This window comes from Sinocyclocheilus rhinocerous, unplaced genomic scaffold, assembly GCF_001515625.1.
Source record: "Sinocyclocheilus rhinocerous isolate Xijiao unplaced genomic scaffold, SAMN03320098_v1.1 scaffold218, whole genome shotgun sequence".
NCBI classification, from domain to species: Eukaryota; Metazoa; Chordata; class Actinopteri; order Cypriniformes; family Cyprinidae; genus Sinocyclocheilus; species Sinocyclocheilus rhinocerous.
In genome coordinates, this window is record NW_015664181.1 from 1,046,714 (window position 1) to 1,059,042 (window position 12,329).

General features: G+C 35.8%; 2 protein-coding genes across 2 annotated transcripts in view; one reads left to right on the forward strand and one right to left on the reverse strand.

Moving 5' to 3' along the window:
- Positions 1-11,906, reverse strand: part of LOC107729727 (serine/threonine-protein phosphatase 4 regulatory subunit 1-like) — a 17,321-nt gene extending 5,415 nt beyond the window's left edge. The window contains exons 1-14 of the mRNA XM_016540400.1: positions 11,870-11,906; positions 11,660-11,789; positions 11,026-11,132; positions 10,800-10,942; positions 9,877-10,023; positions 6,765-6,872; positions 5,124-5,189; positions 4,754-4,912; positions 4,373-4,497; positions 2,204-2,685; positions 1,900-2,117; positions 1,116-1,199; positions 742-927; positions 306-467 (exon numbers count right to left, since the gene is read on the reverse strand). Coding sequence (XP_016395886.1) covers positions 306-467; positions 742-927; positions 1,116-1,199; positions 1,900-2,117; positions 2,204-2,685; positions 4,373-4,497; positions 4,754-4,912; positions 5,124-5,189; positions 6,765-6,872; positions 9,877-10,023; positions 10,800-10,942; positions 11,026-11,132; positions 11,660-11,789; positions 11,870-11,906 — 2,154 coding nt within the window. The remainder of the gene's footprint in view (positions 1-305; positions 468-741; positions 928-1,115; positions 1,200-1,899; positions 2,118-2,203; positions 2,686-4,372; positions 4,498-4,753; positions 4,913-5,123; positions 5,190-6,764; positions 6,873-9,876; positions 10,024-10,799; positions 10,943-11,025; positions 11,133-11,659; positions 11,790-11,869) is intronic.
- Positions 11,907-11,928: 22 nt separating this feature from the next.
- The window catches only part of LOC107729740 (ras-related protein Rab-22A-like), an 11,411-nt gene continuing 11,010 nt past the window's right edge, over positions 11,929-12,329 (forward strand). The window contains exon 1 of the mRNA XM_016540411.1: positions 11,929-11,958. The gene's annotated coding sequence lies outside the window, so the exon portion shown is untranslated. The remainder of the gene's footprint in view (positions 11,959-12,329) is intronic.

Sequence of the window (12,329 nt, forward strand, 5' to 3'; positions counted from 1 at the left end):
AGACTCAAAGTAGACGCCATAAATGGATAAAAAGGAAAAAAAAAAAAAAAAACTATAATAGTATATAAAAAAACTACTAAAATAACACTGTTTGGGACAGCCATGACATGCTCATAAAATTTATAATTAAACATTTATAATAATTTTTAATAAACTAAAAAAAGAAATATATAAAAACTGTCTGAAATTATGATTCTTAAATGATAAAGCATTTTTTTTCAGTATAGGCTATTTATTTTCAAAGCTCTTGGTATAAAATGCTCATATATTCTGTCTTCCAAATTAAAGAAATTTCATATTTTCACCTTCAAGAAATCATACAGGTGTCTGAGGACTCCTATCCGCACCTCATCGAGATCTTTGAGGAAGCCGTTAAATATGGGCACCAGGTCAGCTGCAGTCAGCTGATCTCCCAGAATCACTGCCAACTCGTGGATAGAGAACGCCAGCGTCCGCCGCACCTTCCACTGGAACACATTCAATAGTATTTCATTTAACAACTAGCGAAGCTACCGTGTCTATTCCTCATTTTTTAAATATTTACAAAATAAAGACAAACAATAACAATCTATAATAATATGGTACAGAGAAAATATTGTTTAATTATATATATTAATAATATAGGTTTATGTAACAATTATAAAGTGAAGTGTTACAGTACTGTACTAACATTTGACACAGAGTTATGTTAAACCTTTCCAACAAATAACATCAGCATTATAGACTGAGAGGACATTTTACCTGTACGTCTGTAGCGAGGGTCTCATATGTGTCTTTGAGGCAGTGCCAGTTCTGTCTGCCCAGTGTTAGGGCGACACCTGGCAAGCTGAATGCACAGTGTTTGGCGATCTCAGTGTCTACGGTCTGAGCTCGAGCGGGGTCTGTCATGGACAGATACTGATCCAGCAACTGCTGTGGAATTACATTCTGAGACCACAGAAAGAATGATTGTTAGGAAACATCATAGATTTAATAAACTACTATGAACAGTCTGAAATAGTCTGTTATTTATAAGGAGGAGTTTCTTTGTACATTTAATTTTTTATGTTAAGACATGCAAGATTTTTTACATTTTGCTTTATAAGTCACTGTACATATCCAGAGCAGGACATTACCTGAACTTTAGACTTCTCCTCTTCACACATTTTAGCTGTGTCTGAATCTTTGACCCCTTCCACATTTTCTATTAGGTCTGACTCCTGTGTGCACACACACAACTGCATATATAATGAACGGTCTACTGTAGAGTTACTGTGCCAGCACTTCCTTCTAATGACATTTGCATAAACAGATTTACATAAAAATGCAGATGGAGAGTTGCAAAGGCATGTCAAATAATGGCAGCAGTTTAAAAAACATTTAAAACAACATTATTCTCCTTGTATTATTGTTATGACTTCGTATTAATTGACACTACATGGAATATTTTTCCACAATCATGTAGATTCTTCATTTGGGGGCTTTTCTTAGCAAATACTTCTATGGAATAAATTTGATTAAATATCTACTACTAATAATAACAATCCAAATATTATATTAATACCAATGAAATGTAAAATATAAACTTAACATTTAAAAAATGGTCGAATATTTTTTTGTACATTTGAATTATCATTAAATCGAATGTAATAACTTTGTTTAAATTTATAATATTTGATAAAATATTTAAAATTATTATAATATATAATTGTATTATTATTAGGGCCGTGAAAAGATAAAATCTTTTAATTTAATTACATATACTGACAGTCTAAAATAATAATAATAATAATAATAAGCAAAACTTTTTAAACATTGTAAGCATTATTACATTAATTAAATTTTATATTTCAAACATTAAAACATGTAAGAAAAGTTAAATTGCTGAATAGTTTAGTAACTATAAAATCGTCCTCTCACCTCACTGCTGTGTTCAGAGTCGTCTACCAGCACTGGTGAACTGGAGGGTGAGTCTGAGATCTGTGTGTCCGTCAGTGAGAGTTCACTCATAGCACTGAGCTCATCAGATGTCGGGGAGCCTGTGGAACCGTTACTCTCTGACACAGACTCATCTGCATCTTCTGTCTGACTCTCTAGTTGGGCAGCTTTCAGCGCAGCGGACAACACCTTCACTTGAGCTGCGAGTGGAAAGCACACAGGGAAATAAATAACTATGTCCTTATGTGGAAAAGGTCAAAAGAACATGGGCTCTTTTTGCAATCACCTTGCACATCAGGATCATCCAGGTGAGGCTGAAGACAGTCCAAAACCTTCTGGATCTGAGAGCTGGTGGCTGGGCCTTGTGAATTTAAACTTGGCACGTCTTCTTTCCCCTCACCTTCCGTCTCCCTCATGGTCTCATCTCGTTTCTCTATCACCTCATCTCTTTTCTCTTCTCGTAAGAGTTCCAGCTCTTGGGTGATGTCAGGTAGTGGGGCTCTCCAGAAGTTGAAGGAATTGAACATTGTGCACTCGTCCTTCTGCTGGTGGGACAAAGGGCCTGAGTGTTCAGGGTGGCCCAGGCTGGTGCCATCTTCTTGGGGTTGGGTAAAGGAATTGCCTTCTGGAGGATGTGATGGTGGACCTGTCAGAATGGAAGTGGATTGTAGCTGCTCTGAACGAGGCTGAATGAGACTGTCTGGAGAACCATCAATGGAGGCATTGCGGCTGTTACTGGAGTTGCTGGTGGTCACTTCCTTTCTGTGGCTACAAAGACAGTTGTGCAAAAGAGTTTCAAAAATATATTCAATATAATGTAGTAGGGCTGGGTAAAAAAATATCGATATCTCGATTTTAATCGATTCTCATTTTTACGAAACGATATCGATTCTTAAATCCCAAGAATCGATTAGTCTAGACTGTTTTCAGTTAATGGATGGAACATTGAAGCGCACCTCCCATCCAATAAATCGCAATAAGCATCGTGCTTGGGTACTTTTAATATGAAAAAGTCTCCGATTTCAATTTATGTCCATTGTATTGCAGTATTCAAACAATAAATGCCGTTTTGGCGCTGTTTAATGTGGAGTGACAGATCGCTGTAGCACCTCAGTTCAACAGACACGGCAGCGCGAGGCGCACGTGAACTGATCATGTTCTGTACATTAATACCAGTTTCAGCACAAAATAAACATGACTAAACATCCGAAGTTAAGTTAAAAGAAAGAGTACAACTTTACAATCCGTATCCTGTCTCGTGTAATCGCTCAATCAGTGTTTCAGCCGCGCAAAGATGTCAATATAACAGCTTGTAAACAATTCATATAACATCACATTTACCTCAGAAAGCATATTTGGTGACCATAAACTCGAGTCAGCCAGAAAAATAAACTGTAGAGAGGGGCATTTTACTGAATATATGCACCATATAACATTCATTATATTTATTTTTACCATTCTTTTATGTTTTATTTATGTTTTAATAAATCCATCCAAGTTTTTATGACAGCCACTATTTAAATGTGTATATTTAAAAAAACAAACTGAAGTAATTGTAACTTAATTATTTTAAAAACTTCATTAAGTGCAATTTAAGCAGTTGTACAGCACAAATCAGTCAATTTTACCCTTCAATATTATAGTAATGTTGTACCAACTGACTCTCATGTATATTTTACAGCATTAGTTGAGATTTTTTTTTCCTTGAGAAAATTTGGCATGTACTGTTCCATTAGAATATGTATCCAAAATAATCGATATTGAATCGAATCGCAAGCTTGTGAATGAGAATCGAATGGAATTGTGAAATTTGTGTCAAAACCCAGCCCTATAAAGTAGTAACTATGCTACTGTTCAAACATTTGGGGTCTCCGAGAGTTTTTGAAAGAAGTCTCTTACATTGACCAAGGCTGCATTTTGTGATGAAAAATACAGTAAAATGGCAATATAATGAAATATTATATTTTTAATTTTAATATATTATAAAATGTAACTTATTCCTGTGAAAGCTGCAAAAGCTGAATTTTCAGCATCATTACTCCAGCCTTTAGTGTGACATGATCCTTCAGGAAACATTCTAATATAATGATTTGATGATCAAGAAACATTTCTTATCAATCTAACAATTTCTTAACAATTATCAATTTTGAAAACAGCTGTGCTGCTTATTTCATTTATTTATTTGTTATTTTTTTGGTGTAAACCATTTTTTTCAGGATTCTCTTTTATTTGGGAATTTATTTTATTTTTACCTTTTTTTTTCTCTAACAAATGCAAACTTTCACTGTCACTTTTGATTAATTTAATCCCTCCTTGCTGAATAAAAGCATGAATTTCTTTATAAAAAAGCCTACTTATAAAGATTGACACCTGACTACAACAACTAGTCAATTACAAACACATGTATTTTTTCCGTACAAACCCAGTCACAGTAAAAGAAACCATGTGCATTTACCTCTCTGAGCAGATCTTCGGTATCTCACAGAGGGTTCCATCCTCACAGAAATGCAATCCTGTGATTGAAGGGTTGGCAAACGTGGAGATGAAACGACCTAGAGATTGGAACGCAGCCTGGCGTACCTGAAAAGTAAAAGAATATAAGCAGATGTTCCATTCCCTTTAAAAATGATAATAAAAAAATAAAAAAAGTAAAGTAAAGAGATTTCCTAAAACAGGTGGAAAAACAAAGTCAGAAATCTCACTGATCCAAAATCCTACTCCACATCCTACATTCACTTACTAAACATCAAATAATCACTTTCACTTTCAGCGAGGACAGAAATTACATGCTGAGTCACAGCATGTTAGAACACAGTGTTAGTTTCTTTTCTCTTACCCAGCGTGACTGATCACTAATGAGGTTGATGAACAAGGGGGACAATTTAGTACGCCGCACCTCCGGAGAAGTGCAGTTTGAAACAACCATGAAGCACTCGGCACAGGCTTTCCGAATACCCCACAGACTGTCTGAGCACAGGTCGAAAAACTTCGGCATCTGAGGTGAGGACAAAGAGAGAGTGCTGGTTAACACATTTGCATGTCGTGTCAACAAAAATCTGCACAAAGACACAAACAGACTTTAAGGCTTTATAAGATGAAAGGTGTTTTCTGGGTCTAGCACTCAGATATAATTAAATGCATTCATTCTGGATGTGACTGCAGTATTGTTCTAAATACAAGCACAAGAGGAACGCAGCAAGTCTCACCAGAAGTTTCTCTGTGGCTTCCTGGCCAACAATAGAACAGACCTCGCCAAAGTTTGCAGCACAAACCTGACGGTGAGAAAAAAAAACAAAAAAAAGTGTAATAGAAGGTTTAGACATTTGCAATGAGGTCAAATTCAGTCTTCTGTTATGTTGTAAACCGAGGCCTGTTGCAACTCAAGCAACATTGCTTCTTGCCAACCCAGCACGAGTTGCAAAAGTAGATTAACATTCTTCACAACTTCTTCCACACAGTGTACGCCTGAGCTTTATTACTGCAGTTATTTGAATGACAAAACAGTCGCAAACATGTGCATTTACCAGAACACAACTTCACTGTGTCAAGGCTTCTTGTTTTTGGAAGTCATTTCTGTCCACTGTGTTCTTTGGATTGTTACTTATTTGTCTCATGATACTGATATAATATAATAATGCACGGACTTGGTATTTCCATACTTTGGTAATAAGGGAAATACACTACCGTTCAAAAGTTTGGGTCAGCAAGTTAAAATGATTTTTGAAGGATCAGCATATTGGAATGATTTCTGAAGAATCATGTGACACTGAGGACTGCTGAAAATTCAGCTTTGCAATCGCAGGAATAAATGTATTCAAATAGAAAACAGCTATACACTTAGTATTATTTCACAGTATTATTGCTTTTACTGTATTTTTGATCAAATACATGTAGATTCCATAAGCAAAAGAGTCTCTTTTTAAAAAAAAAAACATTAATAAATTTTACCAACCACAAGCTTTTGAACAGTAGTTCATATTTTAATGTCATTGTATTATGATCAAATTAACAAATGTCATCTGGAAAACGAATTTTAAAGTAATTTCCCTTTTTGGATTTATTTTTGGTGATTATTATTGTATGTATAGCATATGAATTTCACACACAATGCAGTTCATCACATCAACTATGAACATGTTCCACAAAGACATGTTCCAAAAACCAGTTCTAAGCTCTTCCACAAATTATGAAACAGAGAGGACTAGGCCTGTCACGATAACAACTTTTTGTTGTGCGATATATTGCCCCAGAAATAATTGCGATAAGCGATATTATTGTCATTTTAAAGACCATTTTATGCCACTGAATATATAATCATTTTAAAACTTTAATAAATAGTAAATAAACATTTTCTAACAAAAAGTGCAAAGTAACAAGTAGAAAAAAAAGAAAAATGCACAAAGATTTTTCCATCTACAGATTTTTTCCCTGACGTTCTTTTCTCTGTAAATTAAGGGTGCACACTATTGCTGAAAAACACAATCACTACTTAGCAGTCAGATGTCTGTATGCACAAAGGCACAGATCCCTAAACAAGGCCATATCTGCAGATGAAACTTTTTTTGTAGAAGCTTAATTTGAACTATCACCTCATGACTACACCACGTTATGTACGAGAAGCTGCAAAAAACACAGGCGCAAGTGGAATGTACAAAACATGGTGACAGAATCTGCAAAAGACACAGGCACAAGTGGAATGTACAAAACACGGTGACATTAAATAGTCATTAAACAGTAAATATAATGGGCGATATATTGCATCACCAAAAATTATTGAGGTCATGTACATATATTGCGCGATAAGTCGATATATTGATTATTGCGACAGGCCTAGAGAGGACCATTACCTTGCGGACTTGAAATAGTCTGACGTCACTGCAGAGTTCACAAAAGCGCAGCAATAAAAGGTGTTCCACCGTGTCTTTAGTCAACATGGTCACCAGCTTGCACATGATCTGCAACAAAACATTATTCACCATCAACACAGAGATAAAAACATGACCCACAAAACAATTAACACAGTAACACAGTATCATGCAGACAGCACACAGATAAGCATTCCGTCATAGATGGAATGAAGTTATGACAGGAAATATAACAAGTTGTTATCTTTTCAGTGCTATGAAAGCTAATGGCTTACATATTTTTACGATGAGTATTTTCCACTTCCAGTAATCAGCAGCGCATTCTCTTAAACACAAAGACTCACCGCAACTGCTTCGATCTTGTAGTCATCGTCACTGCTGGGTTCAGTGAGCTCCAGAAGCACAGGGCAGACCTTTCCCTCCATATCTGCCTTACTCATCAGACCCTGTTCAAGTAGCACTAGCAGAGCAGCCTGGCTCGTCTTTCGCGTAAAGTTGCTGAAGAGTTCTGTATACTCACAGTCGTCTAAATCATCATGACCATCTTCAAAATACAAAGACAGGCCTGAGGGAGGAAACAAACCATAAACTGAAGATCAAAGACCGACAAGTGTCTAGTAGATAAGCTGACAGGTTCAAGCCATGCTGCTGTGACACATGAAGTTCGGCTGTGACTCGCAACCTCACTAGACAACAATTATGGTCTTTTCATTGCAAGAACGTTGAGTGCAAGTGCTGCTTAGGTAGACTGCTCACTAGGTTTTGACACACAGCCTTGGCATGTATCGTAGTGTTAGGCTAGCTTTTATCTCACGTATATGTCAACTCAGGTTTGCCGACATCACATAACCTGTGGCAAGGATGTAATGTCTGTCAAAAAGCTTTTATATCGTAGTGTGCAATAACATACAATCAGTTCTTGAGTTATGACAATTTAGAAATACATTTTAAAAGGTGACCAGTTAACTAAACGTGTTATGCGTTATTGACCCCGGTCAGGTTTGCTAACAAACTGACTGTCAAGCTCTTGTCAGCTCAGCTATGTTATCTTCATTATTTACTTAAATGTACTACATCATTTCCACCCTAAAGTATTTAATACAACATAAATTATTTTGTTGGCCCAAAGTAGTTATTTATCACAGTACTTTTTTAATATCCCAGTCTGTCCTGCTAGCTCCACACAACTCGCAACTAGTGTTAATCCACTTAAAAATTCACCAGGCTCATGACCTTTCGTCCAAAATACATCAGAAAAATTTAAAAGGCATTACGCGTCATGAAAGTCAACAGTGATAACGGAGCCGATTCTCTTTAAACCGCCTCATAAAGCTTTAAATAAATGCACTAAAGCACGTTACCTGCCATCTTGATTTACAGCGGGGCTGCTGTCACTCCACTTCCTCAAAAGATTTCCTGCTCTTATTTCAATCCCGGCATTTATATGAATATCAAATACTTAAAAAACAAACATAAACTCATCGAAACAAAACACTTTTACGCGTGGAAATACCGCAAATATTCGTTTCGCTCAACCGAACACTCGATGAGAAAAAAATAAGACAATGTCGATCACGTGACTAGTCTAGCGACGTCCGATTCGTGAATGAATTGTTTATGTAGAGTCGGATCTTTTCAGTGAATCAATAGAACCGGTTCATAAAACTGGACTGAATGATTCTTTCACGAACAGCCACGCTTTGAACTTAGTGTTGTTTAATGTAAATGCAAATGTTGGTTATAAACTGTTTTTATGAGCTGAATCAGGATTGCCACTTTTTAAAAATTATTATTATTTCCATTATTCTCAGTGGTAATTCTCTTATTATCATATAATTTATTTAAAATTAATCATATTACTATATCATGTATTAAAAATTTTAAAATTGCATTCTTTGCATTATAATACTAATTATTTGCGGGGTGAATGTGCTTAATTTGTATTATTCATATATTCACCTTAATAATGGAGAGATATTTTAATCTTTAAGTTGCTGAAGTGTTAAAAAAATTAAATGAAATTACAATAACACTTTGGATAATAATAAACATAATAAACAGCCTTATGTGCTTTATTTTTATGCTTGTTATTTGTTAGGAACCACGAGATGACGTAATTAGTAACTTTGCTGAAACGATGAAACGAACTGTTCGAAAGAACCGATTCGCATGAATGACTTCCCATAACTAGACTCGTCAACCGGAGTTCAAGATGGCGATCAGCGAGCAGCTAATATCGCAACTAATCGACCATTAATATAACATCTAAGTGATACTATTATAAGCTATACGCGTTATGTCAGTATTTCAAAACAGCTTCTTATACCGTCCTAAAGCAGTGGATATCTGACACTATAGTGTCTAGAGAGATTGTGTGTGTTGTTGTTTTTTAGCTTACGTCAAATAGAAATAGTTGCTGATCAGCTTTATGAAACTGTTTGGAATGATTGAGAAGTTTTCATTATTTTGGAGGTCAACATGTCGCTAAGAGAGTTGAAAGTATGCCTTCTTGGGGTAAGATTTCTATTCGCTTTTTATGACTTGATGTGGATTGCGGTTTGGGTGCGTATTTAATGTTTTATCACGATGTTAATGCTCTGTCATAAATGTTATTGCATGCTATAAATAGAAATAAAGTGTGCCAGTGGTTTTACCTATTGTGCAAACTTTGATGGTCTCTTAATCGTTACAGTAATATTTCTGGGCTGGTGACGTATTTAACCACCCATTCAGATGTGGATGATAAATGTCTAGAGAGTTTGAGAAGTTACATTTTGTTCAGTACATACAAGGTGTTCCACCGTGTCTTTAGTCAACATGGTCACCAGCTTGCACATGATCTGCAACAAAACATTATTCACCATCAACACAGAGATAAAAACATGACCCACAAAACAATTAACACAGTAACACAGTATCATGCAGACAGCACACAGATAAGCATTCCGTCATAGATGGAATGAAGTTATGACAGGAAATATAACAAGTTGTTATCTTTTCAGTGCTATGAAAGCTAATGGCTTACATATTTTTACGATGAGTATTTTCCACTTCCAGTAATCAGCAGCGCATTCTCTTAAACACAAAGACTCACCGCAACTGCTTCGATCTTGTAGTCATCGTCACTGCTGGGTTCAGTGAGCTCCAGAAGCACAGGGCAGACCTTTCCCTCCATATCTGCCTTACTCATCAGACCCTGTTCAAGTAGCACTAGCAGAGCAGCCTGGCTCGTCTTTCGCACCTACAGGAAAAAGCATAGACAAAATTGACTCAGTGGGTTATCTGAACGACTAAATTATTAGTTGGTGTTTAAGAAACCCTGAATAAGGCTTCAGGATCAATACAACACCTAATACTGATCATATGCATTTCTTAAGTATGGACGCCAAACATGGAAGTGACATATTTATCAAACCAATAGGCTAAACAACAAATACTACACAAAATTATCATAGTCTTCACTGAAAAACGGAAGCCTAATGACTATGCATAATAATGGGACCATTACTCAAGCAATCTGATAATTGTTGTGAAACTTACTGTGACTATTACAAAAGAGCTTTTTAGATGGCTCTGTGAGTATTACAGAATAAACGATAAAATGGTATGAATTTAGAGATGCAACAGTGAAAGTAAAAGTTAAAGCACAGCATGCAGTCAGCAACCAAAACCTTCTCTGGCAAGTTGAAAAATTTTCCCCTAAGCAGTTCCAATAAAAAATATTGAATCTTATTTTCTCTTTCTTTCTCTCTATAATTAAATAATATATTTCTAATTATAATTAAATAATTAAAATTATTTGAAATTCTTTTAAATGTTAAAAAATAAATATAAAACAATCAATATTATACATTTAAACATATTTTTTTTTGTTATTCATTTATTTACTAGTGCTAGTAGGTTATTGGCTGACTAGTTTAACTCCTTTAAACTCATCCCGACTCAAAAATATTTGTCATCATTACCTATTCAGATAAACGATTCAAAGAACAGGCAGTTTTTCAAAGTATAACTCACCTGGTTATTAGGGTCTGTGAGATACCGGACCACAATGGGTACCAGATACCGTGAGAAGGCTTCAGGGAAATTGGGCCGATTTTCATGAAGGAACATGGCAATGTTTGGTACCTGTTCCATCAGCTCTGCTCGCACTGTCGGTTCTGTAACATCACGTTACATTCACAATATTACGTACAGTTTAGCCATTCTGAACAAGTCAAATACAGTCAAAAGTCATACAAACCTCCATCCTCAGACATTCTGGCAACTGTTTCCATGACGCTGATGAAGTCATTTTCATTATCGCTGAACTCCCGGAGCACATCCAGCAATCCACGAGCCACAATTTGCCTGAAAATAAACATCAAACGTATCAAGCACACCATAACAGTCCACAGCACATGGGCCTTTGCAATTTAGATGCACAAAACTATTTGAAAAAAAAAATAAAAGTTTAAAAAAAAAAATACTTTAACACAATTTTTCCAGATTAATGTTTATAATGTTTCCAAGCCAAAATATCAGAAATCACCCAAGAAACGTTCAGTCTAAGCCAAGTTCTTCTACGATGACAAGTTTGGCTCCTTACTAAGTATTTCTGGTCCAACATCATATCAGGTTCGCTTTAAGCCCTTAAAACTTTTAAAATTATGTTCCACCATTGTGCCATAAAAAAAGTGATCCTCATATTTTTTGTATCAAATCTCACTTATTTTCGAGTGATAGTTACAAGATGGACATATAAAATCTTATACTACTCCTAAGAAACACTGAGTATTGCATTTCAGGAAAAAAAAAAAACAGCCTGAAATCCATCTCACATACCATGTCTGATAGTTACTCGTTTTATACTGCAGACCACACGCTTTACATCTCACCTGTTGAAGACGTTTTCACTGAAAGCATATTTCTCCAGCCGGCCCAGAGGGGTGAGATTATCCTGGCCTGCATCCAGGAATGCTGTTATCCGAATCCCATCACACTCTGAACCATAGTCATCGAATCCAACTGCAAGACAGATTCATATGGACAGTTAATGACAAAGCAAAGATAAGTTCAAGCAAAGATAGAAATAGTTGCTGATCAGCGGTATGAAACTGTTTGGAATGATTGAGAAGTTTTCATTATTTTGGAGATCAACGTGTCGATAAGAGAGTTGAAAGTATGCCTTCTTGGGGTAAGATTTCTATTCGCTTTTTATGACTTGACATGGATTGCGGTTTGGGTGCGTATTTAATGTTTTATCACGATGTTAATGCTCTGTCATAAATGTTATTGCATGCTATAAATAGCAATAAAGTGTGCCAGTGGTTTTACCTATTGTGCAAGCTTTGATAATCTCTTTTAAAATGTTACAGTAATATTTCTGGGCTGGTGACGTATTTAACCACCCATTCAGATGTGGATGATAAATGTCTAGAGAGTTTGAGAAGTTACATTTTGTTCAGTACATACATTGGATATATTTATATAGGACAGGTAGTGTTGTCAAATCAAATCTTCTGGCATAAGGATTTCATATGGCACAATTTGACATTTTATTCCTAA